The 16,264-nt window shown below is 44.3% G+C and overlaps 1 protein-coding gene across 1 annotated transcript; it reads right to left on the bottom strand.

Annotated features, from left to right (window-relative positions):
* Positions 1-104: 104 nt before the first annotated feature.
* On the bottom strand, positions 105-7,495 carry TM4SF1 (transmembrane 4 L six family member 1). Its single transcript, XM_036115643.2, has 5 exons — positions 7,184-7,495; positions 5,669-5,758; positions 5,433-5,578; positions 2,794-2,974; positions 105-964 (listed from the first exon to the last, which is right to left on the bottom strand). Exons 1-5 carry the CDS (start codon positions 7,358-7,360, stop codon positions 950-952), a joined length of 609 nt encoding a protein of 202 aa, XP_035971536.1. The 5' UTR covers positions 7,361-7,495; the 3' UTR covers positions 105-949.
* Between the last annotated feature and the right edge of the window lie 8,769 nt (positions 7,496-16,264).

Raw genomic sequence — 16,264 nt, 5'->3', positions numbered from 1 at the left:
GGCTGCACAACCTGCAGGCTGGGGGGGGGGGGGGGGGGCAAGGCGGAAATAGGGAGAAAAAAGGAGGAACTTTAAATAAAGGACAATGAAATTAAACAAGAAAAAACATGGTAGTGGATACTTTATTTTGTTGGATTTCAACCACCAAGTTTTGGGTTTATTTCCTCACAGTCCTCCTGCCCTTCCTCCCCCTCCCCCATTTTCCCATGATGTTGATAAACTGCTTTATTCCGTTTCCCATCTTTTTCTTGCCCAAGTATCCAGGCCTTTTTCTTTTTAAATGCATGATCCTTAGCGCTTGTCTTTGAAGGACAAAAAGTTTTCCACGTGTTAGAGAAAGTTAGGATTCGGGAGGACTCCTGGAAGCATTGTTTGTATTGACTCCTTCCTTTAGCTCAGGGCACTCTCAACCAGCCCTCCTGCTCCGCGCAAGTATCTGCCTCTCACAAAACTCGGAACAGTTCATAAAGGCCTCTTGTCAGAGATGTGCAGGCATATGAATGGGAAACACCATATAAACAGTGAAAAAAACACATCTTTTCAAGTTGTTAGACTTTTTTCCTTCATGGTCTTAAAAAAAAAAAAGCAACTAGACATCTTCCATGTAATAAACCCATGCACATATAATAGAAATGGGAATGCAATATTTATCCTTATAATGCTTCTCAAAAACATTACTCAGGCCAGGGTTTATCTCAGCTACGCTGAGGACCAGCCGTCATTCAGTCGATAAATTACCTCATTTATTTTCTCAGTCCTAAAAAAAACGTTTGTTTGTTATGCTCAAACACTGACATCACGTGAAGATGCCAGTCTTCATACACATTTATAAAAGTAGAATATGTAGAGTATGATACAGTGGTACAAAGTTTTACAAATTAATACAAGTCAAATATATAAATTACAATGAAATAGAGGAAGGTTGTGGTTCTGTCTTGGGGTGGTTCTTTTAGCAGTCATATCGCTGTAAAGAAAATGAGATCGGCATTAGGTTACAATCAGGCTAAACAAACAACGATGCCATTTTCGTCCTAAAAATTCCTGTTTGAAGCAGACCTAAAGCAGGCTGATGTCAACTTCAGCTGAGAGCTCAGACAATGCTCATGAAATGTTTCCTAAACAAACGGACAGCCATTGTCCTCTCTGAGGAAAAGCTGCAGGAAAGGGCCATGAAAACGCAGCTTACCAGTGTTGGGTTTGCTCTGAATGTGTTTGGGGTAGGTTTTCAATCTTAAGGATTTTAGAGATAATGCCATGGTAACTTTCCCAATTCAATGCTACCAAGTTACAGACTTGACTCATCTACACTAAAAACCTTGCCCTTTGAAAGTGTCTTTTGTCTGAGGAATAAAGGTAGCAGATCTGCACTGGCGTGTCTGGGAAGAAGCCATCCCTACTGTGACTCAGATGGGAAACCCTGTGGGACTATTTCCCCTCCACCCCATCCCCCCCTCCCACGCTCAGGGAGGAGAGTCACTCTTCCAAACCACTATGCCTCTTCCCCAAATGCACAAGGGCTGATGTCCAGCAGGGCCTCACCTAATTTAAACTCTGCCTTGTATGAAATTCAAGGCTAAAGATAGGTTACATTAGAGTAATTCAGAGAGGATTCTTCTCTGTCTCTCCCCAACCATACTGCCTGGAAACAAGTCCACATTGAAAGTTTTCCACTGTGTTATTTTCTTGGAAATTTGGCAGGCTCCCAAAGGAAATTATTAATCTTGCTGTACTTGCCTGATAAGGGAAACTAGATTTTTATTTTAACTTCCCCTCAAAAATTTTAGAAAGTTTCCATTTATTTACAGCAAGGTTTTTCATGGTAGCAGTGGGCTTTCAGTTTTCATTAGGTTTTGTCATATTTTAAAAGAAAGAGACCTTGATTGAACCAAACGAGCAAATGATTAGGTAAACAGAAATTAAGTTTCTGTTTACCTAATCCTGTTTTACAGAATAATGCATAAAACAAACCCTCCAAAATTGGACCAAAGCTGGATTTCCATCAATTCATTAATACATGGGTTTTTTTTCTAGGAGGATATAGAAACAAGAACTTTCCCTGCTACTAACAAATGCATACCTCTCTCTGAAATCATATCTCCAGGAAACAAGTGCTTCCTGGTTTTCTTTCACCGTGAAAGCCTTTTCACAAGCTGCTATTCAAAGGTTACCAGCGATTCTCTGTGCTTAGCTGTTGGGTATTTTGGGGACTCCTTTTTAGGAAGGAATTGTAAAAAAATGCAACAGAACAGCAAGTATTGTGTACAGGTTGAGAGCAGGAGCTGTGGCATAAGATGACCCAGGGCTGGAAGCCTGCTAGTTCCTGACTAGGTGATCTTAGACATATTGCTTAATCCCTGACTCATAGTCTCATCTGAAATGTCAGTGTAGCTCAGTGCCTAGTGCAATGAACGTTGGCTACTATTTGTGTACACTAGTTGGGAACATGAGAGCAAACAAAGTCGTGTCTCTTTGGCCAGAGCAGGGCCAGTGAAAGGGGCAGTGAGTTTGCTCTTGAAGGGACACTTTGTCTATGGACAGCATTTTCCTTATATACACAGAGCCAACTACAAAAAAACAAGATAACCCAGGGACTATGACACTCAAGGAAGCTTACTACCGAGAGCAAAACTGAATGCTGCACATGCTTTGCCACAAAGAGGGTATAGGAACAAATCCTGGTAGGTTGAGCAGTGTTTAATTTTGCCCTTTTTTTCTCTATGATGAAAACAACAGTGTATTATAGTCATTGAATACCCCAGGGCCAAGCGGTGACATTTTCACACAGGTTCTTACCTGTTGGCGCGAACAGCAATAGCCACATATTCCTCCCATCATTCCATTTATTACTTGAATGAGACACAAGATGAATTCAATTCCACCGAGGGCCAAGAGGATAGAAAACAGAGAGACATTCCATTCTACAACATGCTTGGGTTCAAGGCACTGGGACCATGTGGAGGTATCCAGAAGGTACCTGTGGATAAAAAAAAGAAACTTCTGACACCTGACCACACCTAATGGGATGTCTCATAAGCTACTTTCTGTGTGGTGCTTTTTCATTCAGAAAAAAAGAAAGGAATTAATTCATTGACCTGTATCAAATTGTTCTAGTCCTAGTCATTTCACAAAGTGAGGAATTTAGCCCAGGTCGTGTTGCAAGGACAAACATAAAATTCAGCAAAGATTATCGGGCAGTCAGTGTGAGTTAGACATCAAGCCCAGGCTGGGGATATAATGGTGAACATGGCATGGGCTTTGCCCTGGAAGAGCAGAGCCTCCAAGGGAGGAGACAAGATGCAATCGCAATGCAACAAGTATACTGCTCAGGTTAACCAAGTGTGAGGAAGGGCACTAAGCTAGGCCAGGAGAATACCTGCTTATGTAACTATCCCACAAGTCTGAGCTCCATGAAGATAGGAACCAGACCTTTCATCATTGTATATATAACCCCTAGACCAGTATCTGGCACATAGTAGGTACACAACACTTTTAAAATTAATTGAATGATAAATAATCTGAAGTCACGTTAGCAAACCATGCTGAAGTCACGTATACACACATACACACGGGCACACACATACAAGTCATACACATATATACGTGACTTAGGAGATTTTCTAGATACCTGAGTATTCTTACAGTCTGAAAAATTTCTCTCTCTGATTACTCTCTTAGAATCTCAGCCTTTGCTACCTCACAAAGCATTTGGATCCTTAATGAAAGGAGTCAATCATGTGGGAAAATCTACAATTGACTTAATTCCACAAAGAGGTCTGGTATAACTCTTTTCTTATCAGTTTTTCCTGAAACAGCAGAACAACGGGGCTTGGAATTAGAGACCTAATTTTGAATGGTCATTGAGCCAATCAGAAATTCAATTTGTTGATTAAAAAAAAAAAAAAAGAACTCTGTCCTTATGACCTTGTCTTTCTGCCTATCAGTGGGGAAAAGAATTTGTAATTTTAGGACACAATGTAAAAAAAATTCTTTGGCCCCACTTGTCCATTGAGCAATTAATCATTGGCTTGTGACCATTAGTTATTTCCCATACTGAAATCCTTGGACAGGTTGAAGTGAGGAATGATACAGAAGTAAAAGTTTTCTTACAGAAGCTGGGGTGGGTCAGGGGAGGGACATACACTCAAACAGCTGTAAAAATGTTTTAGTGATACTCGCCCTTCTCCTTGCATTCCAGCTGCATTCATCATGATCTTTTTTAGAGGTGGGTTTTGTATGTCTGTGAATACATGAATAACCAATCTCTCCTAGTACATTCAGTATGTTCCAAACAGTTGAATCACGATCAATAACCATTTTGACCACTGAAATTTCAAACCCCTCCTTCAGAGGCTACCTTGGCTGTATTCATTGTAAGTTACGAGATAGTATTAACAGCCAGCAGAGGCCATGCTCAGAGTGCATCAGCTTCTGTGACAAATACTTTACATTTATTATCTCATTAATCCTCCTGACAACTGCCCCTGGTTTTATTTTACAGATGAAGTAACTGAGAAGCACTGAGCTCAGTCTACTTTTTCCTGGTTGCTGAGGGAGAAATGCAGAGCTGGGATGGAATCCAGGTCCATGTAATTCCATGCGCATGGTTTATGAACTCACTATTCATGGGGGACAAACAGTCTTGATAATGTAAAGGCAACTGAAATTCATTATTCATATTATTTTCACTCATGAATCTCATAACTAAGCTTTTCAAAATTCAAAGAAGGATGTCATTCGTCATCACGTACATCAGTTTCTATCAGCTATTTCTGATCGTTTCTCGATAATGGATAAGAAATAAGTATCAACATAAAATAAAAGACCTTAAATTATCCTGATGTTAAAGTTGTGTATCAGACCTGTCTTATATAGGCTGATCACTTTAAATAACGGGTTTGTTGTACGTAGTTATTATGTTTATATGTGAGTGTGTATATGGGAGTAGTATGATCTACCCTGGGCTTTGGTTAAATTCATATGCTTTCCATCCACATTATGTAAGGATTCCATAATATTCTCTTACAAAATAGTAAAATCAGCTAATCGCTCTGGTATAGTGGACACACTGTATGAGCACAAGCTCTACAACAGGCTGCCTGGGTTCGCATCCTGACTGTCCATATCCTTCCTAGCCATGTGACTTTGAATAAGTTCCTTCAACTCTCTGTGCCTCCTCTTCCTCATCTGTAAAATGGGAGCAATGGTGGTACTCATAGGGTATCATGAGGGCTGAATCAGAGAATCCACCGAAAAGTACAGAGAGCTTCTCCAGGTCAGAGATCCAAGTGCTGACACAACCGCCTGGTGCAAAAAAAAAAACCTGGCCGAGCGGACGGACACACGGATCGCTGCTGCCGTTCCAACCTGACGGGCTTGCCACTATACCATGCGGTGGATGAGAATGTGTGGCCCGACGGGAAACAATTACTCACTGTCCCTCGGTGTTGGCAAAGGTGTAGTTCCAGTGGCCAAAAGTATCAAGACATCGTGGTCCTTCCGCCAAGCCCAGGGCTGCCACGATGACGCAGTAGCCAGATCCGGCGATTCCGATCAGAGCAGCCAGCGCAGAAGAAAGCATCTGGCGAGAGGAGAAAGAGCGGAAGTGAGCCTGCGTGGCCCCGGCCGCCTCCCAGGGACCGTTTCCACCTGCCGGAGCTGGAGCACCTACCGCACATCTCTTGCCGCAGTTTTCGTGGCCACAGCAGCCGCAGCAGTCGTCCTCTTCCAGCCCCATAAACACAAATGCCGGCAGGAACATCTGGTTCGAAAACAGGCAAATAAAAGTCACCGCCTTTCCCCCAAATCAAAGCCTGCCATAAGGGTCAGGCTAAGCATCTTTTGGTGGAATATATTTTTTCTGACAGTGGTGGATGGCTTTGAGTTCGCTTGCCCAAGTATCTCAAAGAATGTAAAACTATGAGAACAAGATCCTTCTAAGTGGAGTACCTGCTCGTTTGCGTGTAATGTGTCAAAGCAGTCTTTGGGGTGAGCGTGCAGGATGAGAGGGCTCAAAGAGTAACCTATAAAAATGTTTTTTTCCACAAGAGTTCCTAGCACAGTCCCAGAGGGAGCTCTGCTTTGAAACTCTTAAGCCCTGTTTTGAAACTCTTAAGCCCAGTCTTTAAATCTGATTTTTCCCCCTTGTAAAACATACACCATACTAACAGTCTTTCAGAGAATAACTGAAATTTTTCATAAATGGGAGAGATGAAGACACCATACAATAAATATGAACTGCTTCTTTGATGATACGATTGTATGGTTGTCGCCTCACAATAAAGCTCTATAAATAAGGTAAGTATGAAATACTCTGAGTTTGAGATCAAAAGAAGCCTAAACACGTGCGATGTTATATGAAGGACAAATGATTATGCCAACATGATAATAATGCTTCATAATAATGTATTAAATTTAAATGTTGTAACGTCTTTTCTTGACTAAGAAAAATATTCTGTGTAGTACTAGCAATTCCATAAAATGTCTTTTTAGAATTCTCAATCCCAGCCTTTAAAGTGGCAAACTCAAGTTCGTCCACATTCTTTCCATGCTGTGGTTGAAGCTAATACTTTCAGCTCCCAGGTTGGCAGGCAAATTCCTCTCACTTCAATTAAAAACAAACCTTGGAAAAAACAACACATTCCACTGTTAGCTTCAGACCCTGATCTGCTGTTAACTGAAGGGTTTTTCCTAGACACCACACCCAGGATTACATAAAGGAGAAAATTTATAGTTCTTTCTAAATAGCAATACACTCATAATTCATGATTTTTTTTTCTGTCACAGATGCCTGAGAATAAACAGCAGAATTTGGATCCAAAACTCTGTTGATTTAGACAGAGAACCAGCGGCGTCCTCCCAGCTCCCCAGAGCAAATGTTATATGCCCAACCCCTCCAGTACTAGAAACTCTATAGTCTCTCAGATCTGATTTAAAAGCTACTGTTTTCTAGCTGTAAAGTAAGAGAACATAGCAAAAAGGTAGTCCACGGTTAGCTGAAAGAGGATTTTGTAAAACGTCTAACAAAATTAATACACCAGACCTATCTTTTGTGTGATCTGCTTTCCAAAGAAGAACAAACAAAAATAACTGGATTGGAAAGCAGGCATCGTAGAAACCTTTCCATGAAAACACCTCATTAACAGAAGAGAATTGTTTAAGCTTCTAATAATTCTGAACAACTTACCAGCAAGCCCCCTCCTACGATGCCAGAGAAGAACCACACGAAGCGGCTGAGATGGTTTTCAGAGGCATATTTTGTTTCCCCATTGGGAAAGTAAAGCAAAATATTGGCCACAATGCAGAGGATGGCCAGCCACACCAGAGAATGTCCGATGCATCGCGCACATTTGCCGTAGCACATGGCGGCAGAGAGTCTAGGAGGCTTTCCCTCTTCCCTCTGCAGCTCCGTGAGGGCCTGAGTCAGGCGAGAGTGTGCCCGTCTGGGGAAAAAGCAAAAGCAGTTCTCAGCCCATTCCTGAATCTCTTAAATACTCGGAGTTCTTAGTCACTGGGTGGGTGAGGTACTTCGCTTTCATTGGTCCTGATTGCAGGCTCCCGTTGGGGTGGGGGGAGGCAGGGGGAACGTCCCGCCCTTCGGATGAAATCCTTGAGACAAGCGAAACCAGGGTACGGACGTGAGAAACAGCCTCAGTCATAGGCAAGGAAGAAAATGATTAATCTTCCCCAAGACATGCACCGTGCAACTCCTTCTCAGGACAAAGAACTAACAGGGACGTCTAAGACAACTTTCCAGTAACTGTCGAGGGTCCGCAGCGTGACCGAGTGGGGGCAGGCTTTGCGAGGCAGCGGGCTGTGATCCTGCTCCACGCAGCTGTCTGGACAGTTTCCAGTCTGACGGCTCCGTGTTCACTTCCCCCTCGGCCCCGACTTAATGCCAGACCTGGGGCCAGTCTCCTGAGCCCTGAGCTTGTCTCGTTGTCTGTGAGAGGCAAGGGAGGGGGGAGGCGAAAGCCAGCACCCACAGATTTGAGGAGGCTGTTGGGAACGTTCCCGAGCAGTCTTCTTTCCTCTGCCTGCAGCATGCTCAGCGGGACTGCTCCGACTGGCCGGCTTTCCCGGAGAGCTGCCTCCAGAACAAATCTGGCACCAAAACAAAGGTGGCATGAGTCAACACGAAGGGCTCGGGCACCTTTTTATTCCTGAGTACTGCTCTCAGGCAAAGTGAGGACTGCGAGGGCCAAGAGAGGCCTAAAGCATGGGGGAAGGATAAAAAGAAAAAGAATTTAAAAAAGAAAAAGAAAGGAACAGGAGAGAAAGGGACTTGACAAGCAGAGCGGGGGTTGGGGGGGGCGGGGGGAGGGGAGACTGAGAGAACCTGGACTGAGTGGGAAGGCACGGTTGTTGATCGGGACTGAGGGTCTCCCCGTGGTCTACCAGCCAGCTCCTGAGCCAGCTGTTGCACCCTCGCAGATGAAGGCTGAGAAAGGGGGTTACACTGACTTTCTTAGGTGGCTGCCTTGCAGAAGGAGGGGTCGGACTCCGAAGAAGTTCAGCCCTTGAAGAGCAGGTTGTGCAGGCCAGGTGGGCTGGGGGAGGACGGGGTGACCAGGTGGGGCCAGGACTGGAGGGGCCTTGTCCCCGGGACAGAATAGGGAGTGAAGAGGCAAAAGGCCAAGATGGGGTGTTGTTAGTTCGGAAGAGGAAAGTGAGCAAGGCTGGCGAATCTGGGAGCTCAGGCTGCGGCCAGAGGCTGAAGGATCTGGGCCAAAACTGGAGGGCAGGACACATACCAAATTTGAGGAGGCTAGCCGGGGTTAGTCTCATAGAATCCGGATTGGGAGGAACATACTAACAAAGGTGGGGCCATGATCCAGACTTGCCTGAGGGAAGAGGTGGATAGAAAAGTGAGCGCAGGCTGGGAAGGCTGGAACCGCCCACCTGCTCAGGTAGAGGAAGGCAGATTTTTCACAAGAACGTCACTCCGTTACCACCATGCATCCAACAACCTGGCCCATGCACCCTCTGTCCTGGCTTCAGGTCCTAATGGAGAGAAGAATCCACAGGTATCAGGGCCTGGGATGGCGTCCCAGGTGAATGCCTGGGCCCTTTGTTAAGGCATCATCATTGCAAACCTCCACTCTGCAGATCTATCCCACCTGGGGCCAAAATGGGGCGAGCAATCCTGTGACGACTTTGCTCCTGAGTGCTTAATCCCCTTCCCCCTTCTCTCTCGCCCCTACAGTCAGCAGGGTGTGGAGAAGAGAGTGAGGGGCAGGCGAAAAGTCTGGAGTGACAGCCCACCTCTGCTGTTTTCCAGTTTTGTGGATCAGGCAAGTCATCACATTTGTGGGACTCTGTTTTCTACTCTATAAGACATGGGGCAGGACTAGATCAGTTGTTCTTGAGTTTTTGAGACTCTTGTGATGATATGGACCCTCTCCCCCCCAACCCCCGCCAAAAAAAAAAATGTACAGGTGCATTCATTCAACTTCAGAGGTTTCATGGATTCCCTAAAGCCCATGAGTGGATTCTCTTGCACATTTCTCCAGGTGGGCCCTGTCTGGAGACCATTTGCATCACAGATGCAGATACTTGGTCCACTCCCAACATAATAAATAGGAATTATGGGGGATGAGGCCCAGTCATCTGAATTTTTTACCAACACTCCAACTGAGTCTTCTGTTTCGCTCAGGTTGGGGATCACTGGCCTGGTCCACGAGCCAGCTAAATATCATGTGTATTAGATGTTCCCTGAGGCCACTCCCACCTCCAGTGGCTCCTCAGCTCTAGGCAGACATACAGGGTGTGCATGAATTGTGGGGGACACTCTGCAGTTCGGTGTAAGTCCCTTGCAGGCTTGAGCTGACCAAATTCACTTGTAATATGGAGTCTGTCCACCTTGCCCACACTCCTATCATTCTATATAGTACCTTCTGCTTCTGCCTCTCAGCTGGTAACCTAAATCAGGGTCCTTTTGGGTTTAGTTCCTGGTTTAAGACCAGATATGCTTTTCTGGACAACTGTTTAACCGCTTGGCTCTGGTCCTAGCCAGACTTTGCCCTACAGGCCTTTCTCCTGGCTGTGAACTCTCAGCCTCCTGTACAGAGCTGCCATCTCCATGGACACTTTCTGGGTTCCGTCCCACTCTCCAAACCCCACCCCCGTCCCTCCCCCAACGTCTGCGTCCCCCACCCCCCATCATCTTTGTTCTAAGCATTATCTTCTCCCAGAGCTTCCTGCTGCAGGATTCTGCTCATACATCCCCTCAAAGAGGCCCTCTCCAAAGACCCCATCTAATGATGGGATTCCCCCTCCCCTAGCTACTCTTCATCACATCACCCTGTCCTATTACCATCCCAGACTTTATCATCCCTGAAATTTTTCTGTGTATTCACTTGTTTCCTTTTCTATTGTCTGTCTCCCCTCCTCTGAATGGGGAACCCTTTTGGCCCTTGTCCACCATTGTTTCCCAGGGCTCGGAACAATGCCTGCTACATGGTAGGTAGTCAGTAAATATTTGCTGAAAAGCTAACTCAATAAATAAATGAATCGATGAATTCTTAAGCCTGTTCTTACCAGGCTGATGCGCCAGTCCCTCCACCTTCAATTCTGTTATGCCTCCTTGTGAGCCACGGCCTCACTAAAAACCCCCTTAGCTGGTTCACACCATTGCTCCCTGGTCCCGCCACTGCCTGACTGTTTAGTTGGGGCAAGTTATTAACCATTCTGTACCTCATTTTCTGTCATTCTTTGTTCCCCAATATTTATTGAGCTCCTACTGTGTTTTCTAAGTTCTGGGTATACATACAGCAGTCAACAAAACAAACAAAAGTCCCTGCCCTTAAAGAGAGTCCATTCTATCAGAAAGCGAGACACAAATACAAAATAATATTAAATAAATAAAACACCTTGTGCATTAGTGATAAGTGCAGGAAAGGGGACTAGGCGAGGGAGGGAGACAGCCTCCTGAAACAGGGTAATAATAGAACCTACATCACAGAGTGTGATGTGCAAAGTGAGTCAGTGTGTGCAAAGCATGAAGCACCTGGCATTTAACAATCACTCAATAAATGCTACTTGTTATTACTTACTCTTTTCATCAGCCCACTGGCCCAGGCAAGATGTCTCTACTCCCTTTATGATATATCTACTTCTCTGGCATCCCATCACTCCAATCTGTATTGGATCCCTTTATTGTCTTTTGTGACTGATTTTTAGATACTGGAGTTCCCACAGTGATATTAAAAGTTCACTTTTACCTCCCTCATTCCCTCTGGAATCAGCCTCAATGCACGAATACCTTTGGAAAGAGTGGTCTTTACTTTGCCACAGGACTGTAGGTCTCTGAGCATTGGACACTGGTTCTCAACCCCATGTTTTGGGTATGCTGTCCCACTGCCAAAAAAGCCCTGTTCTTCCTTCTCACCATGGTCCACCCCACCTGGCTTTGTTCCCTTGGCTGAACTCATCGCTTTTTCCATGACACCTTCTGTCACACCCTGCCTGCCTCTTTCCTAGATCTGCTCATCACTCCCACGTTGTCCTTGAACACACCCCCCATCCAGTACCAATCAAACCACGATATGCTGATGTGTATCCTCATTACCTCTCAATAATAAGTGCTAAATTTTGTTCAGATAAATAGGGGAGTTGAATATGTTCAGTTCTAAGGTTATTTGCTTTTAAGCAAAGCCAAAATGTCTTATGGAAAGTTAGGCAAAATTGGCATTTTTTACATTAAAAATTGTTTTAATATTTAATTTATTTATTTGAGAGAGAGAGAGATCACAAGCAAATGGGAGGGGAGAGGGAGAAGCAGACCCCCTGCTGATCAGGGAGCCCGATGCGGGACCCAGTCCCAGGACCCCAGGACCATGACCCAAGCCAAAGGCAGACGCTCAACCAACAGAGCCACCCAGGCGCCCATTACATTTAAATTTTAAAGTGTTCAGTTTTACCTGTCATTCACATGAGCACCTGGTATGACTTCTTATGGTGAGCTCTCCTGACCATTTGATGTACAGAATGTGGCTTCAAGAATAATTCCAAGGGAAACTCCTTTTGATAATATCAAGTACCATAGACGCAGAGGTTTTAATGTTGGAAGAAACCTCAAGAGAGTGAATGGTTCAGCTCCTGCCCCTTCACAGAATCTTTATGGCCATTTTATAGTTAAATCCACAGGGATTAAAAACTCTTCCCAATATCATCTAGTTATGATATTGGGCAGTGGAAATGAGTTACCTTTAAGAACTAATGTCAATAGTCCATGATTAGGTGTAGTTGTGGGATTCTAAGAGGAAGATGTAAACCCAGACCCCCTGCCCCTGGTTGCTTTCTTCCACATGTGTTTTGCCTTCTTCACTGGGAAAGCACTGGTCTGTCACTGGTTTGAACACGAAAAATATAATGATTCATACATGGTAGCCATACTTGTTAGAGCTTTTTTGATTACAGTTGACTCTTGAACAACACGGGGGTTGGGGTGCTGGCTCCCCATACAATTAAAAATTCACATATTACTTTTGACTCCCCCAAATGCTAGTAGCCTACTGTTGAGTAATAGCTTACTGATAACATAAACAGTTGACTACTACATATTTTGGGTATTATATGTATTCTATACTGTATCCTTATAATAAAGTAAGCTAGAGAAAAGAAAATGTTATTAAGAAAATCCTAAGGAAGAGAAAATACATTTACAGTGCTGTACTGTATTTAGCAAAACAATCTGAGTTAGGTGGATCTATGCAGTTCAAACCCATGGTGTTCAAGGGCCACCTGTATAAGTAGCAGAAGCCGGTTCCAGCTACCTTAACCAAAAGGGCATTAATTATAAACTAAAAGGTAAGGATGCAGAAGGGGTAATAGGACACATGAACAGGGGGAACTGAACTCCGTACGAAATCCAGAATGTCTTCAGTCTCCATCTTGCCTCTTTTTGATTCTTCTATACTTAACTACATTCTTCCTTATGCAGACTCATTTCTCTCTTTCACGGTCCACACAGAAGAATATGGCTACTGACAGTTCCCAAGTTTACATTTTTCTCTGTTCAAAAGACCTATCAATCTCAGATTCTGAATGATGGGAGTTACACTGGACAAGGCTGGGGCGTGCCCACAGCTTGTGGGGACTGAATAAACACGGCTGCTAGGATCCATCTCTGATCCATGCAGATGAAGGAGCAGGTATCCTCAAGGAAGGGTGAGCTTAGGACCAGGCAGAGATGCTGGGAGCTGTCCTTTGTTTGAAACTATAATCAGGGTGTCCAACTGCAGCAACAGAAAGGCAGAGAGAAGGAGCAGTGTTAATTAAGCCATCGTAGCTACACTCTCCTGGCTTTCTCCTCACCTTAGATTGTAGCTCAATTTATTCTTGGGTTAAAAATAAGCTTCTTGGGAGCGCCTGAGTGGCTCAGTCATTAAGCGTCTGCCTTCGGCTCAGGTCATGATCCCAGGGTCCTGGGATCGAGCCCCGCATCGGGCTCCCTGCTCCGCGGGAAGCCTGCTTCTCCCTCTCCCACTCCCCCTGCTTGTGTTCCCTCTCTCGCTGTGTCTCTCTCTGTCAAATAAATAAATAAAATCTTAAAAAAAAAAAAAAAAGCTTCTTGGCCCAAGATTAAACCAGAGTTTACCTTCACCCTCATCGACCTTTCTCCCCGATGCCCCCATCCCCGTCTGGTAGGTGTAGTTCAACATTTCACAGCAGTCATCTTACCCCCTCATCAAGCCAAGGAATCTCCCAGGTCTCATTGCCATGTTCGGACAAGGCCGCTCCTGGGATGCCAGCCCCCTGGTCTGAAGCTCAAGGTGTAGGTCTGGCTGCTCAGAAGGGCTGGCCTGCTCCCTTGAGGGATAGGTGAGCTGAGGGCATCCAGAACATGCCTGTGACAACCAGCACGTGAAAACAAATACTAGAAAATGAACGTTTTCTAGTTTGAGTATCTTTTCCTTGGGTTTTGTAATAAAGCCAGGCATATGAGATGGTGGAGGGCCTCAAAAATCATCTGAGTCTCAATGGAGAGTAGCCTGTGGGTTTCTAAAACCACACACACTGATTCAGCGTAGGGAAACAGGGAATCTCTGAGGCTGGGGACAGGAATCTGCATTTTAAGAAAGCTCTCTAAGTGATTCTATTGCATAGCCAGAGTTGAAACCCACTGAGGTAGGTGGTCCAACTTCCTAATTTTATAAAGAAGGTCCCTGAGATCTAGAGGGATTCATTTCAGTTCAGAAGAAAAGCCACAGATTAAATGAAAACAAAAACAAATGAAAAATTAAAACTAATTCATCTGCTTGTGTATTTTGAACCTGGTCAACCAGGTGGTTCTCTTTGTGATTCTTTTGCTTCCCTGGATCCCAGATGCCTTTAGGGAGAATGACAAAACTGGGTCTCCAATTTCTGTACATTTAGGGGAAGGAGGGGAGGACAATTAAATAGTGTGCAGAATATACATGTGTCAGTCCTTCCCATGTCATAATTGAACTTTATGGCTCTCCTGTGTGGAGCTGTCTCCAGGTGAGGAAACAGAGACTCAGATGGGTTAAGTATGCAGGCTAAAGTCACAAGGCTAGTGAGTGACATGCTCTGGATTCCTACTCAGGTCTCTCTGACTCAGACACGGATGTTCTTCCTTCACACATTTGGCTTACTTATATGACTTCACAACACCCTCACCAATGAAAAACAACCAAATTAAAGGACTTTTTTTTTTTTTTTAAGATTTACTTATTTATTTGAGAGAGAAGGAGAGAGAGCGGGGGAAGGGGCAGAGTGAGAGGGAGAGAGAATCTCAAGCAAACACCGTTCTGATTGCAGAGCCTGACCTGGGGCTTGATCTCATGACTCTGAGATCATGGCCTGAATGGAAATCAAGAGTCAGACACTTAACCAAATGAGCCACACAGGCGCCCAGGCGCCCCTAGAGGACTTTCTATTCGACACCTCCAAATAACAAAATTCCAAGACATTAATCATTTGGGTTCTACTTTGATTGGATAAATGGTTTTAAAATTAACCTGGTGTTTTTCAAATGAGAAGATGTTGCACTAATGTGAGTTAAATTGTCAGAAATCTGGAGGATGGCACAGTACGAAGGCTATGGCAGTATTCAATAATCTTGGCTTTATTGTAGCAAAATAGTACTGTCAGCAATCAAGATATGAGCACAATTAGAAGGAAAAAAATAGTAATTAATTTTTTCCTACATTTAGTGTAGGAAAGAAATACATGGCACCCTTCCCACTGATACTGAATAAGCCAAAAACTCGGGTTACTGTTGATTTTGCCCTAGGGAATTTTACTGAGAAGGCCTTGGACCTTATATAAAAAATATGCTTGCCTTTTTTCAGAAAGGTTGGGGTAAAACCCTCCTGCTCTCATGCCAATTAAAATTCAACTCCTTGGGGCTCCTATCAGTTGGGAGTCGAAGATCGCACAAAAATGAGAAGGGAAGGCAGTTGACTCAGAGCAGAATTTTAGATATCACTTTCCAGGGATCCCTGGTGACAGAGGAGCTTTTATGTGTGTGTGTGGTTGAGTTGTAAATAAAAAAATCTTCCTGCTGTACATTTGTTTAGTCATTTCTATGACTTCACCACTCTTGGAGACGCAGACTGAAGCATGAGTAAGAGGCAGTGTGAGCGTTCTCCAAATAACCATTCCAGGTTGGTGAGGTAATACTCCACCTAGACCTTGTGGCCTTGCCACTCTCAGTCAAACTGGTTTTTGGGGCTGTCAGTCAAAGTCCAACATGGCACCCTTCCCACTGATACTGAATAAGCCGAAAACTCGGGTTACTGTTGATTTTGCCCTAGGGAATTTTACTGAGAAGAGCATTATAGCAGTGGAGCAACTGAGACCCTGTGTGTGTGTGTGTGTGTGTGTGTGTGTATAGACAGACAGACAGACAGACAGCAAGGAAACATGAGTTGGCTGCAAGGATTGCTTCTGGCCAAGGCGGCTGGTTGACCTTCCTTCTACTTTCCTGTTCATAGTCTCTGCCTGGCACTGATGGAGAAGAACTGAAGCCTTGCTGTCCGTGTAAGCATTACCCTTGCCTCTAATATAAACACCATGCCTCGGATTTCCTCCCCAGAAAGGGAGTTGAGATTCTAACTAGCTGAATCATCTAGTGACAACGCCTTTCATTGTGTTAGGTTACAAAACACAGTAGTAGCCTACTCTGGGAACCCTGATGGGAAATCCATTCCATTTTCATGTTAAACCACTAGTCTGGCCTGTTGCAAATGACTAAAAGATTCTACAGTCATGAGTTTTCAACGAAGTGATTTGGAAATTA

This window comes from Halichoerus grypus, chromosome 1, assembly GCF_964656455.1.
Source record: "Halichoerus grypus chromosome 1, mHalGry1.hap1.1, whole genome shotgun sequence".
NCBI classification, from domain to species: domain Eukaryota; kingdom Metazoa; phylum Chordata; class Mammalia; order Carnivora; family Phocidae; genus Halichoerus; species Halichoerus grypus.
This window is presented reverse-complemented; position numbering and strand designations above follow the sequence as displayed.